This window comes from Balaenoptera physalus (genome assembly GCF_965194825.1).
Source record: "Balaenoptera physalus genome assembly, chromosome: 14".
Classification (NCBI taxonomy): domain Eukaryota; kingdom Metazoa; phylum Chordata; class Mammalia; order Artiodactyla; family Balaenopteridae; genus Balaenoptera; species Balaenoptera physalus.
Genome location: NC_138893.1, coordinates 53669482 through 53687116, shown reverse-complemented (window position 1 = coordinate 53687116; position 17635 = coordinate 53669482). Strand labels below are relative to the sequence as shown.

Sequence of the window (17635 nt, the reverse complement as noted above, 5' to 3'; positions counted from 1 at the left end):
AAGTTTTATCGTGTAGAGATAATATGACAAATATTTACTGAAGACTTGCTATTTGCAAAGCATTTTGCAAGGTTCTGAAGATACAAGAGTGAATGAGACATAAATGGCGTGCACGCCTTCTGCAATGTCATTCCCTGCTCGTTCTCCATTTACGATTTTGATTGGCATAAAGGTTCCCTTCCGTTGGATATATCAAGTTACTGGGCATGCCCTGATTCTCTGTCACTGGAACATCTGAGCTGCTCTGGTATTGTTCAATTATAAATAAAACCGCATAAAGCTCAGTGGGCATTTGGGAGGAATACATTCCTAGAAATGGAATTACTCAGTCAAAGGTCATGAGAAATCTTGAATTTTACAATCATTCACTCACTCCTTCTCATGGCCACCATGGTTCATCAGGCCATTGACTACAATAATTATTCAATTCACAGACGGCAAAACTGAGGCAAAGACAGACGTCAAGACTTGTCTGAACAAGGCAGGGACCAAATGGAGCTCAGGAATCCCTGAGGATGGAATTCTCATCAGGTGGGCAGGGTGGGGTGGGGAGTTTGCAGGGACTTCTGATGACATTCTCATCTACCTGCCTCTCTTCTCACCCTTGGCACCAGGCTCCACTGGGCAGACACTGGGGCGCATTCCTTAGCCATCAGTGGATTCCAACCCCTCCCCCTCACTTCCTGCACCCCACTCCACCTCCACTCCAGAGAAGACCTGGGACAGGCAGGCACAGGAGGACAATGGTACAGACAGCAGAGCAAACACAGACCCTCTCTCGGGAGGCCCTGCTGGTGGCTTCCAGGAGAGAATGTCGATGGAAGCCCAAGCACCCCCACCCCCCAGCCTCCCCCATCAGCTTTGGTCTCTAACCCGGAGCTAAGCTAAGCGCCTCTTCTCAGGAGACAGCCCTCGAGAAGGCAGCCTGTGAGGCAGAGGCAGCTCTCATCGGGTTCGCAGGTCCGGGGCTGCAGCTTAAAGAGTCATTAGCGCCACTTAGGCTGAGAGAATGGCCTCCACGGTCCCCTCCCTCTCCCCTCAGCCGGGCAGCCCACCAGGATCGAGTTTCCAACCTCGAGGTGGCCTGGCCACCTCCCCTCGAACCCTCAGCACAGGCTGCTGGAATGAGGCGAGGAGGTCATTTTTCTCCGGTGCCTGATTCCTCCAACAGGTGGTCCTTGAGTGTCGCCATGGAGACCCCTCCCCAGCAAGCCGCCTGGGAAAGCCAGAGAAGCTGCTGTGACCTTCAGACCTCTGCAGCCAGAGCAGGCAAGTGGGGTGGGCCCTCTGGGGCAATTCCCAGCCTCGTTTCTCAGGTAGAAGCCAGGATCCAGAGCTACCCTGGGGTCCCTGAGGTTCTTGCCACCAGGGCCCACATCCACCACTTCTCTTTATTGGGCGCCGCTGTGTGCAGGCTCTGAGCCCAACTCCAAGCCTGCTTCATCTCATGTCACCTGCACAGTAGCCTACGAGATGAGTCAAGTTCTCTCCATCTTGCTGATGAAGAAACTGAGGCAGAGATTGGTGAAGCAATTTGCCCAGTGCCACCCAGCTCATAAGCGGTGGGGCCAGGACCAAATCCCACCCAGGCCAACATGAATCCAGGTTCTTTCCCCTTCATCACGATGCCTCGTGTTGCTGGATTCTGTCGAGCCCACCCCTCAGCCTGAGCAAACATGCCTTGGACAGAGCTGAGGAACAACTTAGACAGACATCCTGGGGCCCTATAATAAGACCGTGTGCTCTGCCCAGACAACAATATCAGGGCAGCTCCCCAGCCATCCGAGCTTGGGCTTTAGAGCCGGACTATCCGGCTTCAAATTCCTACTCTACGATCACTAGCTGTGTGACCCTGGGCACAAAGTTTAACTTCTCTGTGCCTCAGTTTCCCCATTTGTAAAATGAAGATAATGATAACACCCACCTCTTAGAGATGTGGTGAGGTTTAAATGACTTAACTATTTCTAAAGCACCAAGACCAGTGCCTGGCATACATAAATGCTCTCTATATCAATATTGCCTGCTGCAATTATTTTTACTACTACTATTGTTGCTGTTGTTTTGTTTCCCTCAAGGACCATAGCACCACTAGAAGGGTGGTGTCCCAGGCTCAGCTCAGGCTGGTGCTGGGCTGGCTGTGCCAGGCTGAGCAGGAAGGAGCTGGCTGGAGCTGGCTGCAGGCCCCAGGATGCTGAGGCCCAGGGAAGATGCCCTGAGATGGTTCTCTCTCTTCCAAAAGTGATGACTCTGCATCCATCCTTCTCCCCAGGAGGAAATACACTCCAGTGGCAAATGGCCCTGATTCCCATCCATTCCTATGTGGTCCTAACTTGAAAGAAAAAACCTCGGTGGTGAACGATTTGGGAGAAAATCCTCTGAAGCAAAATTACTGAGGAAAAAACAAAAACACACCAGGATTTCTTGAATCCTCTCAGGAAACAAGAATCTGATCCCCAGCATCTGGGTGTTTGTGATAAACCGAAAGAAACCACTGGATTTCCTAAAGCTGTAGGAATAAACACCCTGGGCCCCTCTTGGGGTGCTGTGGGGGCTCCACGCACTTCACAAGCATTTCTCACGGCTGGGTGGGAGGGCAGCCGCTCCTGGTGCTGGTTCCTCCCCAAGGGCCCCAACCTGCAATGATGATGGGGAGGCTCAGCTGCCCTCTAAATTCCCTTCCTGCCAGGTCTCCAAAAAATAAACACGCACACTCCGACTGTGAATGAGACTGGCCTCTGGGCTGGGGAACTGTATTCCTCAGCGCTGTCCTTTGAAATCTTACCCTGGCCAAATCCACAGCACTCAGTGTCTGCAAAGTCAGACAGGAGAACCAAGGGAATGAAGAATGTCCCTACCCAGCTGCCGCCCGACAGAGGTAGAGGGGCCCACACCCCAACCTGCAGGTGGACGGGCTGCATGGAGCGCCCAGAGCCACCTAACCGGGCTCCCCACCTTCCCTCTGGCTCCCCTCCGATCTGTTCTCCAGGCCACAGCCAGAGTGATCTTTTCAAGATGCAAATCTGATCGTGTCACTCCCCACTTAAGCCCTTTGATGAACCCCCGTCACTCTTGGAATCAAGACAAAACTCTCCTTAACACCGACCACAAACCCCACGTGGCCTGCCCCACTCTCCCTGTTCTGATTTGCTCCCTCTGGTGGCAGGGCCTCTGAACTTGCCATTCTCTCTGCCTGCACTGCTCCCTCCTTCCACTTTGCCTAACTCACTCCAACTTTTCCTTCCAATTGGTCCAACCTCCCTATCACAGGCCCACAGGGCACTCTAACCCTCTCCTCTGCAGCACAAATCAGGGGCAATTTTATATGGATTTGGGACCTTCCTTGACTGATATCTCTACCCCTCCCCATGTACAAGCTCCTTGAGGACACGGACTGTGCCAGTTTTTTCTCATTACTGTATCTCCAGGGCCTAACGTAGTACATGGCACCTGTTACCTGATAGATGTTTCAGTAAGTATTTCTTGAATGCAAGAATAAATTTGCATTAAAACGGACATATTCTAAATAGCACTGGGTTGGGTGGGTTTTCCATGTTTCCCTGCTCCCTGACTCAAAAAAAAAAAAAAAAAAACCCACGCTAATTAAGAAATGCTCTCCCCAAATGGACATCAGCCAAGGAAAGCTTCACACAGAGAGGACACTGCTGTTTTACCAACAACCATTCCATAGCCCACAGGTTAAAAGACTGATTTTTCCTCAGTCCCCTTGTTCGGAAAATACCAGCCCCCAGGGCTTCAGCCACGCTGCTCCTCCACTTTCAACAACCAGCTCTTCTGCCTCAGGGCCTTTGCCAGTGCTGCCCCCCTCCTCCTGCTCACCAACACCCACCGCTGGCTTACTCCCAACATCCTTCAGGCCTCAATTTAAATGTCCCCTCCTCTAAACCACCCTCACCACAGCTGTTCACCCAGCTCCTCCTCCAGAGCTGGCATTTCGATTTGGAAGTGCATTTAATATGAGGTCCTTTGGGGACTTCCCTGGTGGCGCAGTGGTTAAGAATCCGCCTGCCAATGCAGGGGACACGGGTTCGAGCCCTGGTCCAGGAAGATCCCACATGTCCCAGAGCAACTAAGCCCATGCGCCGCAACTACTGAGCCCACGTGCCTCGAGCCCGTGCTCCGCAAAATGAGAAGTCCGCGCACCATGACAAAGAGTAGCCCCCGCTCACCACAACTAGAGAAAGCCCATGGGCAGCAACCAAGACCCAACGCAGCCAAAAATATATAAATAAATAATTTTTTTAAAAAATTATAAAATAAAAAAATACATATGACTGGCCTTAAAGGCCAGTCTCCCCTGCCAGGCTGTGAGAGGCAGAGGCCACATCTGTAAGCCAGCACCTGCGAGGGTGCCTGGCACACAGTAGTTGCTCACTAAAATATAAGCTGAACTATCCTGCCCACGGAGCCTGGCTGCTGCCAGCACATCGCAGCCGAGGCCGGCGCGTCCTCCCGTCAGCCCCAAGCCTTCCTCAAGCCTCAGTGGGTCAGGATCCAGAGGCTCCTCCACCCCCTCAGCAGAGCCCGCAGGCCCGGCACCAACCCCAGGGCTGGGGCCACCCTCCACCGTGTGATGAATCAAGAAGCCCCAGGGATGAGTAGTCAGGGGCCTCACACCACAGCAGATTTCCTACGGATCCTGCTCTGCCCGGGCTCCTGGGCTCCCATCTTGTTTCCTTGGCTTGAGTACTAGCAATATCTATACTATCACAGCCAGGCCAGCTCATTTAAGCCTCATAATACCACCTGGCTCAAAGGTTTGCTATCAGTCTTGATTTACAGATGAGGAAACTGAGGCATAAAGAATTTAAGTAACCGGCTCAAGATCAGCCAGCTAGTAAGTAGGTTGAAAAGGCAAGACTTGAACCCTAGCACGTCTGACTCCAGGGCCCAGGTCTTTTTTTTTTTTTAATTTTTAATTTCTATAAAATATACATAACAAAATTTACCATTTTAACCGTTTTTAAGTGCACAGCTCAGTAGTGTTAAGTACATTCACATTGTTGTACAACAGATCTCCAGAACTTTTTCATTCTGCAAAACTGAAACTCTGTACCTGTTAAACAGTAACTTCCCATTCCTCCCTCCCACAGCCCCTGGTAACCACCATTCTACTTTCTGTTTCTACGAATTTGACTACTCTGGGTACCTCAGATAAGGGGACTGGCTTATTTCACAATGTCCTCAAGGTTCATCCATGGTATAGCATGTGTCATAATTTCCTTCCTTTTTAAGGCTGAATAATATTCCATTGCATGTCTACAAGTTTTGTTTATCCATTCATCCATCAATGGACACTTGGGTTGCTTCCACCCTTTAGCTATCGTGAATAATCCAGCTATGAACATGAGTGTACAAATATCTTTGAGACACTGATTTCAATTCTTTTGGGTATATACCCAGAAGTGAACTTGCTGGGGACTTCCCTGGTGGCACAGTGGTTGAGAGTCTGCCTGTCAATGCAGGGGACACGGGTTCGAGCTCTGGTCTGGGAGGATCTCACATGCCGCGGAGCAACTAGGCCCGTGAGCCACAACTACTGAGCCTGCGCATCTGGAGCCTGTGCTCTGCAACAAGAGAGGCCACGATAGTGAGAGGCCCGCGCACCGCGATGAAGAGTGGCCCCCGCTTGCCGCAACTAGAGAAAGCCCTCGCACAGAAACGAAGACCCAACACAGACAAAAATAAAAATTAATTAATAATTAATTAATTAATTAAATTTTAAAAAGAATCCGCCTGCCAGTGCAGGGGACACAGGTTGGAGCCCTGGTCCGGGAAGATCCCACATGCCGCGGAGCAACTAAACCCCTGTGCCACAACTACTGAGCCTGCACTCTAGAGCCCGCGAGCCACAATTACTAAAGCCCGCGCGCCTAGAGCCCATGCTCCGCAACAAGAGAAGCCACCGCAATGAGATGCCCGCACGCTGCAACGAAGAGTAGCCCCCACTCGCCACAACTAGAGGAAGCCTGCACGCAGCAACAAAGACCCAACGCAGCCAAAAATAATAAATAAATAAAATAAATAAATTTATATAAAAAAAATTTTAACAGAAACACATCTCAGAGCCTCGAGACTCAGAGCAACACTTACCAGCTGGCTGTTTAACCCAGGGCAGATGGTTCCACCTCTCTTATCTTCTCCTCATCTACAAAGCAGGGGTAAGTGCAGTAGACTCTTATCCCCCTTATCTGGGGGTTCCACCGCCACAGATTCAACCAACCATAGATCGAAAATATTCCACACAAAAAAAAAACTTCCATAAAGTTCCAAAAAGCAAAACTTGAATTTGCCCTGCTCTGGCAACTATTTGCATATAATTTACACTGTATTTACAACTATTTATATAGTATTTACCTCTTATTAGGTATTACAAGTAATCTAGAGATTATTTAAAGTATAGGAGAGGATGTGAGTAGGTTATACGCAAATAGTACGCCATTTTATATAAGGGACTTGAGCATTGGGAATTTTGGAACCTTATTTGGTGCTGGGTGGGTGGATGTCCTGGAACCAATCCCTCAGGGACCTGAGGGAGTACTGTATTGCCTTCCTCCCAGGACTGTTATGAGGAGTGAAAGAGTGGACGTGGGTAAAGCATCTGGCTCGGAGCCTGGGCACAAAGTAAGGGCTCTGAATGGTGACCACCAACACCATCACAACTCCCTCCTTGATGCTCTCCATCTCTGCTCTTTGACCTGTCATAGGTCCTCCCCTCCCCAACCCACCCAGGGCTCTGGCTCCTCTTTTCCCCAGTCGTCTCCCACCCCCTCTCCCCCGAGTGGGACTCCAGTCCACCTGCCCCTCTGCAAACAATCTCTGAGCGGCTCCCCTTGGAGCTCCCGTGCTTGTTCTCTCCTCCCGCAAACTTCCTCACCACCTACTCGCTCCCGACCATCTGCTTCCGCCTTCCACTTCTCCCAGGAAACCGTTCTGCCCAGCTTTGCCAGTGACCCCCCAATCGCAGTTCCCGAAGCGTTCCTTGGCCCTCATCCTCAGACAGACTGGCTGCTCTCCACACTGTTAACCCTCCCCCCACCATCCCCAGACGCCTCCTTTGGCTTTAGCAGTAACTGCATCACCCAGGTTGGAATCCACAAACGTGGGGCCAAGGCTTCTCTGTGGACGGGAGCTCCTCCTGCCCCTCCCCCAGCTCCTCCCTGGTGGCCCTCCCTTCCTGCTGCCCGCTTAATGTGGGTGGAAGCCAAAGGCAGTCCTCCTGCATCTTCAAAGGACGTACTTTCTTCACCAGGAAACCCCAGCACCAAGCAGTGTTCCTCAGATTGTGTCCTGGGCACCTCCCACGTCTGAATCACCTGAATGGCCTTTGCCAAAGACCTGCTGACTCAGCAACTCTGGAATGGGCCTGGGAATCTGCATTTTATACCAGCTTCCCGGGAGAGTTTTATTCCCAGTGACGTCTCTGTCCCACTGCCCTCGTGGGTCCCATTACTTCCCCAGGACACCCTCCCAACTGTCTCTCCAGCCTGAACACTCAACAGAGTGACCATCCCCTATTCCTACCTCTAGGGTCATTTTTTCACATGGTTGTTTATTGGTAATTCAAACAAAAGAGGCAGAAACTAACTTCATGGCTTCTCCTCCAGGATCAGCCACCCTCCCAACTTTACTCTGCAAGATCATCCTCCCAGCCTCAGGCCATAGGGTCCCCAGTGGCTTTCCCATTTGCTCTCTCTGCACCCTCTGCCTCCGTCCAGGCCTGCTTCCTCTCATGCCTTGGCCTCTGCTGTACCCTCCAAACTCTATGAGGACTGTAACAGTTGCCTGCTGCTGCTATAACACATTACCACATACTTAGTGGCTTAAAACAACACAAATTATCTTACGGTTCTGGAGATCGGAAGTCCGAAATCAGTCTTGCTGGCTTAAAGTCAAGACATTCCCAGGGATGCATTCCTTTCTGGAGGCTCTAGGGGAAAATCCATCTCCTTTCCTCTTTCATCGAGAGGCCGCCTGCATTCTGTGGCTCATGGCCCCTTCTTGGCATCACTCCAATCTCTCGCTTCTGTCGTCATATTTCTCCTACTACTAACTCTGACCCTCCTGCCTCTCTCTCTCTAGAGACCCTTGTGATTATGTGGAGCCCACCCAGATAATCCAGAATCATCTCCCATCTCAAGATCCTTAACTTAATCACATCTGCAAAGTTCCTTTGGCCCTGTAAGGTAACATATTCATAGGTTCCAGGGATTAGGATGTGGACATCTTTGAAGACCATTATTAAGCCTATCACAATGATCATATTTTCTAAAGCAAGGATCAGAATCATGAAATATCTTACCACAGGTTTAAAAAAAACAAAACTCATTGAACACACATTTTTTTTGAGCACCTACCATGTACGAGGCGATGGAAATACAAAGATACATGAGACACAGTCCCTGCCCTCAGGAAACTCAAAACCCAATGTACCCATCCAACAAACCACCTTCTTAAAAAGAAATAAGATTTTCTTCCCTCCAGAAGAATTCCAATTAATAAATGTAGAACAAATGAGGGAAATAGAAAAGCAAAATTGGATAATAATGGTTGCAGGCAAGATCCATTAATGGATGCTAAAATTAGTAGGTGAGAATTTGAGGACAAAAAGGATATTACATACTCTCAAAGTATCTCCCCCCGCAAATATTTATTAATTGCAAATGGAAAGATAACGTTATAGTGGAGAAACCTGGCAGACACCACCTTAACCAAGAGATCAAGGTTAACATCACCAGCAATGACACATATCAATGTCATCTACCCTCTGATAGGATGCTCTGGGAAGGGCACATCACCTCTGTGGCATTCTTGCCAACAATGCATAACCTCAATCCAATCATGAAAAAACACCAGAGGAACACAAACCGAAGAGCAGTCTACAAAACAACTAACCAGCACTTTTTACAAATGTCAAGGTCACAAGGAACAAGGAAAGACTAAGGAACTGTCACAGGCTGAAGGAGACTAAGAAGAAATGACAATTAAGTGCAATGTGGGATCCTGGATTGGGTCCTGTAATAGAAAAAGGACATTGGTGGAAAAAAACTAGTGAAATGCAAATGAAGTCTATAGCTTAGCTAACAGTATTGTACCAATGTTTATTTCTTGGTTTTGATCATCGTGCTATGATTAAGAAAGATGTTAACATTAGGGGAAGCTGGGCGAAGGGTGTATGGGAATTCTCTCTGTACTATTTTTGCAACTTTTCTGTAAGTCTGAAATTGTTTTAAAATAAAAGTTTTTTTAAAAATTATTTTAAAGAACAAAAATACAGCAGTGATAGAAAAACTGCTGTCAGAAATCACAGTCACCATAACCAACTGGTCTCCCCACCACCAGTTGGTCTCTCCCTCCATTTATTGTCCATACCAAAGCCAGGAAACAGAATATCTTAAAACACCATTTTGCACTTGTTACTCTCCACTCAAAACCCCTGGAGGCAAGTGCTTAAAGGGTCTTGTCAACGGGACACGGGAGCACCTTGAAGGGGTCCCAATGGCCAAATGTGGGACACTCTGAACATCAAAATAATGTAGTAACATTATTACAAATTATAACCCAATGAATAAAATAATAATCCACAAGTCCATGCTGTTACAAACAATCAGGCAAACAACAAACAGATGGAGGAGAAGGTAAAGTTCTTTCTTACAATAGAATGCCAACTAATAAATAGAGAAGAAATGGTGGAGTTACAAATTTCTCATCAGTGGAACCAAAACTAGTGAATGAAAGTTTGATGAGTAGGATATTTACATGGCCTCGAAGTATCTCCCTGCAAGTCAATTATTAATAACAAAGGGGAAAATAGTAACTTTTCAGCAGAGAAGCCTGGCTGACACCAAATTACCAAGTAATCAAAGCTAAAATCACCAATATTGGGACAAACTGACATCATGTGTCTTCTGACGTGACCCACTGAGAAGGGCACAACGTTGCTTATTTAGCATTCCTGCCAAAAATGCATAACCTGAACGCAATCATGAGAAAAAAGCAGATGAAGCCAAATTGAGGGACATTCTACAAAATAACTGGCCAGTATTCTTCAAAAATGTTAAGGTCAAGAAAAACAAAGAAAGGCTAAGGAACTGGTCCAAATTAACAGAGAATAAAGAGCCATGACAAGTAGATGCCATGTGTGATCCTGGACAGGATTATGAACCTGGACAAAACAACAGCTACAAAAGACATTATTGGCACAATTGATGAAATTCTAAAATGAACCATGGAGTAGATAATAGTATTGTATCAACATTAAATTTTCTGATTTTCATAGCCTTATTGTCCTTAGAAAAATACACACCGAAGCATTTAGAGGAAAAAAGTTATGCCTCCAATCTATTCTTAAATGGTTCAGGAAAAAAAGGTGTGTGTGCATGTGTGTGTGTGTATAATATATGATAAAGCAAAGGGGGCAAAATATAAACAATTGAGTCTGGATAAGGGATATACTTTCGTTGCAACTTTTCTGTAAGTTTGAAATTATAACAAAATTTAAAATTACAATGAACACAAGGAATCTTTTTGGGTGATGAAAATATTCTAAAATTGGACTGTGGTGATGTTTGCACAACTCTAGATTTGTTAAACATCACTGAACAGTAAAAAAAAAAATTTAATATAAAATTTTACACACACACACACACACACACACACACACACCCTCAGATGGCTCCCTATTCCCCAGCCGCATGGCCTGAGCCTACCCGTTACTTTAATCTCTTCTCTCAGAACTCACCAGCACAAACGTTCATCCCATCAGCTGGATCTGCTCCTCACTCTCCTTCCCAAACGTACGGCGCTCACCTCTGGATGCCCCCAGATTCCCTTGCCCTGGTTTCACCGCTCACTCACCTAATTCCTGCCCAACCTTCAAGGCCCAGTTCAAATCCCACCTCCCCATCACCGTAGGGATACAACTCCTCCTCCATGTCTCCCTCCCATCTCCTCATCTCTAACATGGATGGAGTACTTTCTACGTGCCAACGTTATTCTAACCACGCTACATGGACAATTTCACTTGAACTCACAGCCCTACAAGGTAAATGCTACGTTGCTCCCATTTTACAGATGAGGAAATTGAGTCACTCATGAGTCAGCCAAGATCTCTCATGTGGTAGTTGATGAAGGCGGGATTCAAACCGGGCCATTCTCACAGCAAAGGCTGCGCTGGTAGCCGCTGTGCTCTACGTCCCTACGGGCATCCTTACACATTTGTTCTTTCGCAGACAAACCTTTCTCGCCACCAGGCCACAAGCTCCCAGAGGAGCGAGTCCATACCCTGGACCTCTGCAGACACTCTGCACATGGCAGGTGCCCAACAGCTGTTTGTCCACCGCAGGCTGGGATCCAGAAAGAAGGGGAGGGAGTCTCGAGCTCAAAAAGAGGAGCCAATTCTCCACCCCGAGCACAGCCCAGCTCCCTGGCTACTGCCCAAGGCCCGGCCGTCATCTGCTCTGGGTAATAAGTATTTGTATGGCGATAATTACAGCATTTGGGAAGAAAATCCCATTAAGCAAGCACCCTGCCGAGCTGCTAATGCCGGCACAGAACTGAGACAGCAACTCCGCCAAGCTCCCGTCTGCTCCCAATAACGCGGGGGCTGCCTGTCCCCGCCGCCCTTCAGCCGGCCCCCAAAGAGCACGGCCGCCCCTGCTGGCAGCCGCGGGCAGCCTGGGCCACCGCAGCCAGCCCCCTGCCTCCGAGAGGCGGCACTGCGAAAGGGGCAGCCGGGTCTCCGTGTGCCCCAAGGTTCCCTGGGGATCCAGAGCGCCCAGTGGCTGCCTGATGAGGGAAGAGAGAGCAGGGCAGTGCTGGGATCCGGCCTTGAGTGGCGCCCAAGTTCCTTTCACAGCCCTGCAATTCTCTGTCACCTTAATAACAATAATAATACTACCATTTACTGGGCACTTGCTGTGTGCCAGGCCAGGTGCAAAGTGCTTCTCCCAGCATCACCACATTTAATCCTTAGGCCCACCCTCTGAAGCAGGTCCTATCATCATCCCCATTTTATGGGCAAGGAAATGGGGGCCTGAGAAGCCACACTTTCCTCCAGAGCACTTATCCCAGTTTGCAATTACGTGATTCTCCTCCTATTGTGTCATTCATCTCCATCTCCCCTGCTGGACTAAAACTCGGAGAGAGAGGCGCGGTTTCCATTTCTGTCCGGGACTATTCATTGGCACCATGCAGGCCTTCAAGAGACAGCTATCTGTTGAATGAGTGAATTAAACCCCACACCTTGCCCAAGGTCCCCCCAGCTGCTGAATGGCAGAGAGGGGCTAAAAAGCCAAGCAGTCTGGCTCCAGAGCCATCCACCCTGCAGAGACTCCCCGCATGACACTGACCTGCGCCTTGTCTCCACACCCTAAGGGACGCGGGACAGTCCAGGGAAGGAGCATTCTGAGAGCCGGACCCCAGCTTGCAGTCCGGCCAACACGCAAATGCTTGTCCCCCACCGCCCTCTCTCCTGCCCCACCTGAACCCTCAAGCCTTTACCCTGAGCTTCTCAAATAATAAAAATAAGAGGCACGAAGCATTTTCACACACATAGAATGAGTGAACCCTGGCAAAAACCCTATGAGGTAGTAGGTATCACTCTCCCTGGAGGCAGAACACCCACCACGTGCCAAACACACCTGCAGGCCCTCTACATGCATGCACTCACTTAGTCCTCACCATCAACCTGCAACCGTCATCCCCTTTTGCAGATGGGGAAACCGGGTCTCAGGTCACATGGAGTGGCAGCACCTGGCCGTACCACCAGTCACTCAGAGCCCAGCAATAAGCCCAGTGCACCTGCTACTAGAGACACGAGCTTCCCCAGGAGGCAACTCCCCCTGCCCCACGTGGGTCTCTACTGCAGGAGCCCATCGAGTCCTGCTCAGAGAGCCCGGGCCGGCCAGGCCCCGGTGGCAGACGTGGCTTCTATCTGGCCCTCTGAGCCCTCTCATCGCAGCCACCATCCAATCCTTGTTTGGAATTCCAAACAGGCTCCCAGACAATCAGCCTGGGGGTGCCCTGGGCAGTCTTCCTTGGTCAAAACCACCCACCCCCATTGAACAGGGCCTTCAGACTCGGGGCTAAGCTGGGAGAAGGCATGGCCTTCCCAGGCCTCAGCAGCAGGCAGGGAGCTAGGGCAGTGGACAAACTGGCCAGGAGGCAAGGGGACATATCGAGGAAGGCAGGAGTGTAGGCCCCATGGCCCAAAGAGCAGCAGAAAGTGCTGGACCTGGAGGCAAACAGAAGCCAGCAGGCCTCCCAGGGCCCTCTCTCCATCCTCAGGCCTCTCTCCTCTCTGCATCCTACACCCACAAGGGGCATCCGCGGCAGGCCTGGAATACAAGTGTCCGGGGTGGAGGGGAGAAGTGGTATCTAGACATACTGCACTCTCTCATCACACTCTCCTAAACACTCTAGTCCAAAAGATTTTTTAAATTAGAAAAAAAAAAAAAATCCAACTGAAAGGTCCTTGAGTAGAAGAAAAAACGATAGTGGCCATGGCTGGGCCCCTCTGAGTCTGGGCCCTACAAAGAGACAAGCCCCCAGGCCTCCTCTACCACACTCCCAACCTTGCCCTGGACTTCAGTTGTTCCACTGCAGTGAATTATTCAGCATCCCTTCCCCACCCGCCCAACAGCCCCACAGTCCCTCTGGCTGAGCCAATTTCCTCAACAGCTCTGGAGCCTGCACAGCCTCTTCCCAGAAGTCCCTGCAGCAAACCAATGACAATTTCTTCCCACTTGGGGAGATGCGCTGGACCCGGAGTTATGGAATATATGATCATAAAGTTGCTGGGCCTCGCAGGCTGCCAGAGAAACTGCCCAGAGGACAAAAGGCGAACGAATGCACAGCTGCGGTCTATAAAAATTTCACAGCCTCGGAAGAAGCCACTGTTTCAGGCTCTCATGCTGCACGACACCCATATTGATTAGAGAGAGCATATGCCACAGTTATTTTGAGCCTGCCCAAGGCCTCTTTTCAGGATGTTCTTTTCCTCTTCAAATGGCTCTTTCGCGGCCTGCCTGTTGAAAAGGCAAGCTCCCTCTGCTTTCTACAGCCTTTCCCAATCCAAGAAATTTTGCACACAGCAAAGATCAGACCTGATGACTTACCCCTGGATCTGAACCCTTAAGTCTCTAAAGGAAAAATCCAGATAGAGAAAGGCCTTCCTGACCCTTCCCAACCTTCCCGGTCTCAAATCCCATCACATCCCACTCCACAGCATGTTTCAGCCCCGGGGCAAAGCTGGTCTGTTCTCCCAGCAGGGCAGCCACACTCACATCTTCAAGCCTTTTGATCCTGCATGCCCTGTCTGGGCTGCCTGCCCTCTCTACTTGGCAAAATCCGACCCAACCACTGTTGAGTCCCAAAGTACCTTCATAAAATGGTCCATCCTCTGGAAGCTCGTTCACCCAGAAAAGGGCTTCTAATCCCAAAGCTTCCTCCCCGCAGCCCCATTACACTGCCAGAGCTTACAGTTAGGTGCCCCTGCCCGGTCCTCTCAACTTGATATCCCTTGAGGGCAGGGACTTGCTCATTCCCAGCTGGAGCCTCAGCACCTAGGGCAGTTACGGGCTCCACAAACATTTGCTGAATTAAGTAACAAGACTCTTCTCCTGATCCTATTATAATAATGGCTCTCACTTAGCAAGCATCATAATGTACCAAGAACTTCCCATACATTACCTTCAGTCCTCACAAGAACCAGAGACCTTACGTATCAGCAGCCTCATTTTCCTGATAGAAAGCAACTAAGGCTCAGAGAAGTTAAGTCACTTGCCCAAGGTCACACAGCAAATAACTGACTTAATACCAGGAAATTTCACTTCCATCTCACTCTGATTGCAAAAGAGCTCAAGAGTTCATCAAAGTCAAAACAGACACTATCCTCAAAACTAAAGGTGGAGAGAGAGCAAGAAATGAAATGACTTCAAAATTCAGATCCAAAAACAAAGGTGAGGGGCTAAAATCCTCAGACCTAGGCCGCTACCAGGGTAACAGCTGCAGGAGAAATGCCCCGAGAACAAGGCAAAGGAACAGAGAGGAGGTCCAGACGGAACAGGTATGGAGGGTGACCCTGCAGCCTCAGGGGTCCTTTAGACAGATTTCTGACCCTCCGTCCCTCTCCAGGGCCACACAGGATCCCCAAGGAATCTCTGTTTGTTCCAACCTCTCCCCATGCAGCACCACAACACACACACACACACACACACACACACACACACACGCACACACACTGATTCCCATCTAGATTGCATCTAGGTTGCAAATTCCCTGAAACCTCCACGGGAATTTTTCAGTCTCAGCCAAGAAGAGTCTGGGACAAATGTGCTAATTGCTGACCTTGGTACGTAGTTTGATCCAGGAGACAGTTCTCCCCAGGGTCAGATTTCTGCCTCTGACCAGCTGAGAGTCATGAAAATGTGCTCAGAAGTTCTCAAAATATGTACGCCTTTCCTGAGAGCCACTGCAGGGACCCAGGAGTGTGAAAAGAAGGTGAAGGCAGATTTCAAAGGGGCCAGCAGCCTCCTCCAAAGTCCAGTTCAAAAATCCCCCAAGGCAGCCACCTCTGCAAGCAGCACAAAGGCCCTTCATGAGGGACTTCCCTAGCGGCGCAGTGGTTAAGAATCCGCCTGCCAGGGCTTCCCTGGTGGCGCAGTGGTTAAGAATCCACCTGCCAATGCAGGCGACACGGGTTCAAGCCCTGGTCCAGGAAGAGCCCACATGCCACAGAGCAGCTAAGCCCGTGTGCCACAACTACTGAGCCTGCGCTCTAGAGCCCGTGAGCCACAACTACCGAAGCCCATGCGCCTAGAGTCCGTGCTCCGCAACAAGAGAAGACACCACAATGAGAAGCCCACGCACCGCAACGAAGAGTAGCCCCCGCTCGCCGCAACTAGAGAAAGCCCGCACACAGCAACGAAAACCCAACGCAGCCAAAAAATAAATTAATAAATAATTAAAATTTTTAAATAAAAATATAAAAGGCCCTGCATGAGTGTGGGCCCAAAAACCTACACTCACAGCCCATGTAAAGGGGGCTCTCCCTGGCTCACACTACTGAGGTGACACCACAGATACCAGGAATTCACGCAGACACATATTCTGCAAGAGAATCTGGGAAAACAAATTATATATGTCTATAAACACACACTCATGCTAATCCCCACCCCCACACACACACACTCACATTCTACAAAGCTTGGTGAGTCTAGAAAGGGCCAAGTTTTCTCAAGAATTTAGAAGTGAGCGACAACAGGGTAAGAGAAATGATGGTTTTTATGACTTATCATGGTCAATACCTTTAACCTCGTATCTCCCGCTCCAAGCTCCTGACCTCTCAGCATTATTCACGGGGCTCCTTGTCCAGGTCATATCTACCCCCGCTCTGGGTGCTGAATGTAACATACCCCAAGGCCCAAACCCAAATCCCTCAGGTCCACTGTCTGCCTCGGTTGGGGATGGCTGGATTTGCAGTGGGAGACAAATGCCTCACACCTGGAAGGAAAAAATTCTTAAGGCTCTGGGGCAAACAATGGGGAGAAAGGGGGAGACTAGGAACTTCAACTCCATCCCATCCTGCTGCCCATCACCAGCCTACAAGCCCTCAGAGCCCAAATGCACACCTCCCACTCAGAACACAGCCCAAGCCCCATGTGTCCAAAAGGAGACATGGTGCTTGGTGAGTGTGAGGAGCTTCCCTCCTGGGTGCCAGGAAGGCTTTCTGGCACCAATTCTCAGGCACCTGGAGAAATAAAGTGCTGGCGCAGTGGGAAGGCCTGCCGTGCTGAGCGCAGGGTGCAGGTGTGAGGATGGGAGCTGGCAGCCCCACGAGGGCCCTTTGAATCCCAAGAAAGGGAAACAGTGGCGCTCTTGGCTCCTCGCTCTTGGCTCCTGGCTCGGGAAGGTCCCTGGCAAGCACTGACTCATTTATTGGCTGCAGAGCCCAGGCCCCTACGGTCCTGCCCCCACCTTTAGCCCTGAATTGCATGGGGGTGGGAGGGCAACCTCGAGGCTCCCTGCGGGCTGGGGATGGGGGCCATACTCACAGGCGCTCCGTGTTCCGTGGAATGTTCTTGGGGACGGCCTGCAGCCCCGTGCCGTGGCAGTCCACCGTGGTGCCGGTGCAGGTGCAGAGGGCGGGGCACGCCGTGGCACCCAGGCGCCACGCGGCTGCCCACAGCAGCAGCCAGAGCTCGGGCCGGACAAGCCCCGCCGAGGGCCCCCTCCAGGGCGTCAGCGCCATGGTGCCCTCACCGCGTCCCGCTTGCGTGCCAGACGGCGGCAGCCGCTTACCATCCCCGTCCGGGGTGGCCTCCAGGTGCAGTCCCGGGGCAGAGCCACCGAAGAGACCGCGGGTTTGTATGCTGCGCCCTTGCGGGCTGGGTGGCACCTTGCTCCTCCAAGCGACGGCGCCTGTGCGCGGCCGAAGGGAGGGCGCCTTGGGCGGAGGGCGCTCTGCTCCTCTCCGGTTTCTCGCGGGCTGCGTCTCCCTCCCCCTCTCCAGCTCCCAACTGACTGTTGCGAGGAGGAAAATGGGCAGGCCCCGCGCGCGCACGCACCCCGCGCGCACACACACACACACACACACACACTCACACTCACACCCGCA

The 17635-nt window shown here is 50.5% G+C and overlaps 1 protein-coding gene across 2 annotated transcripts in view; it reads right to left on the bottom strand.

Annotated features, from left to right (window-relative positions):
- Positions 1–17416, bottom strand: part of SLIT1 (slit guidance ligand 1) — a 185701-nt gene extending 168285 nt beyond the window's left edge. For both annotated transcript variants that reach the window (XM_082423631.1, XM_082423632.1), the window contains exon 1: positions 17073–17416. In XM_082423631.1, coding sequence (XP_082279757.1) covers positions 17073–17269 — 197 coding nt within the window. In that variant the 5' untranslated portion in view covers positions 17270–17416. The remainder of the gene's footprint in view (positions 1–17072) is intronic.
- Positions 17417–17635: the final 219 nt, after the last annotated feature.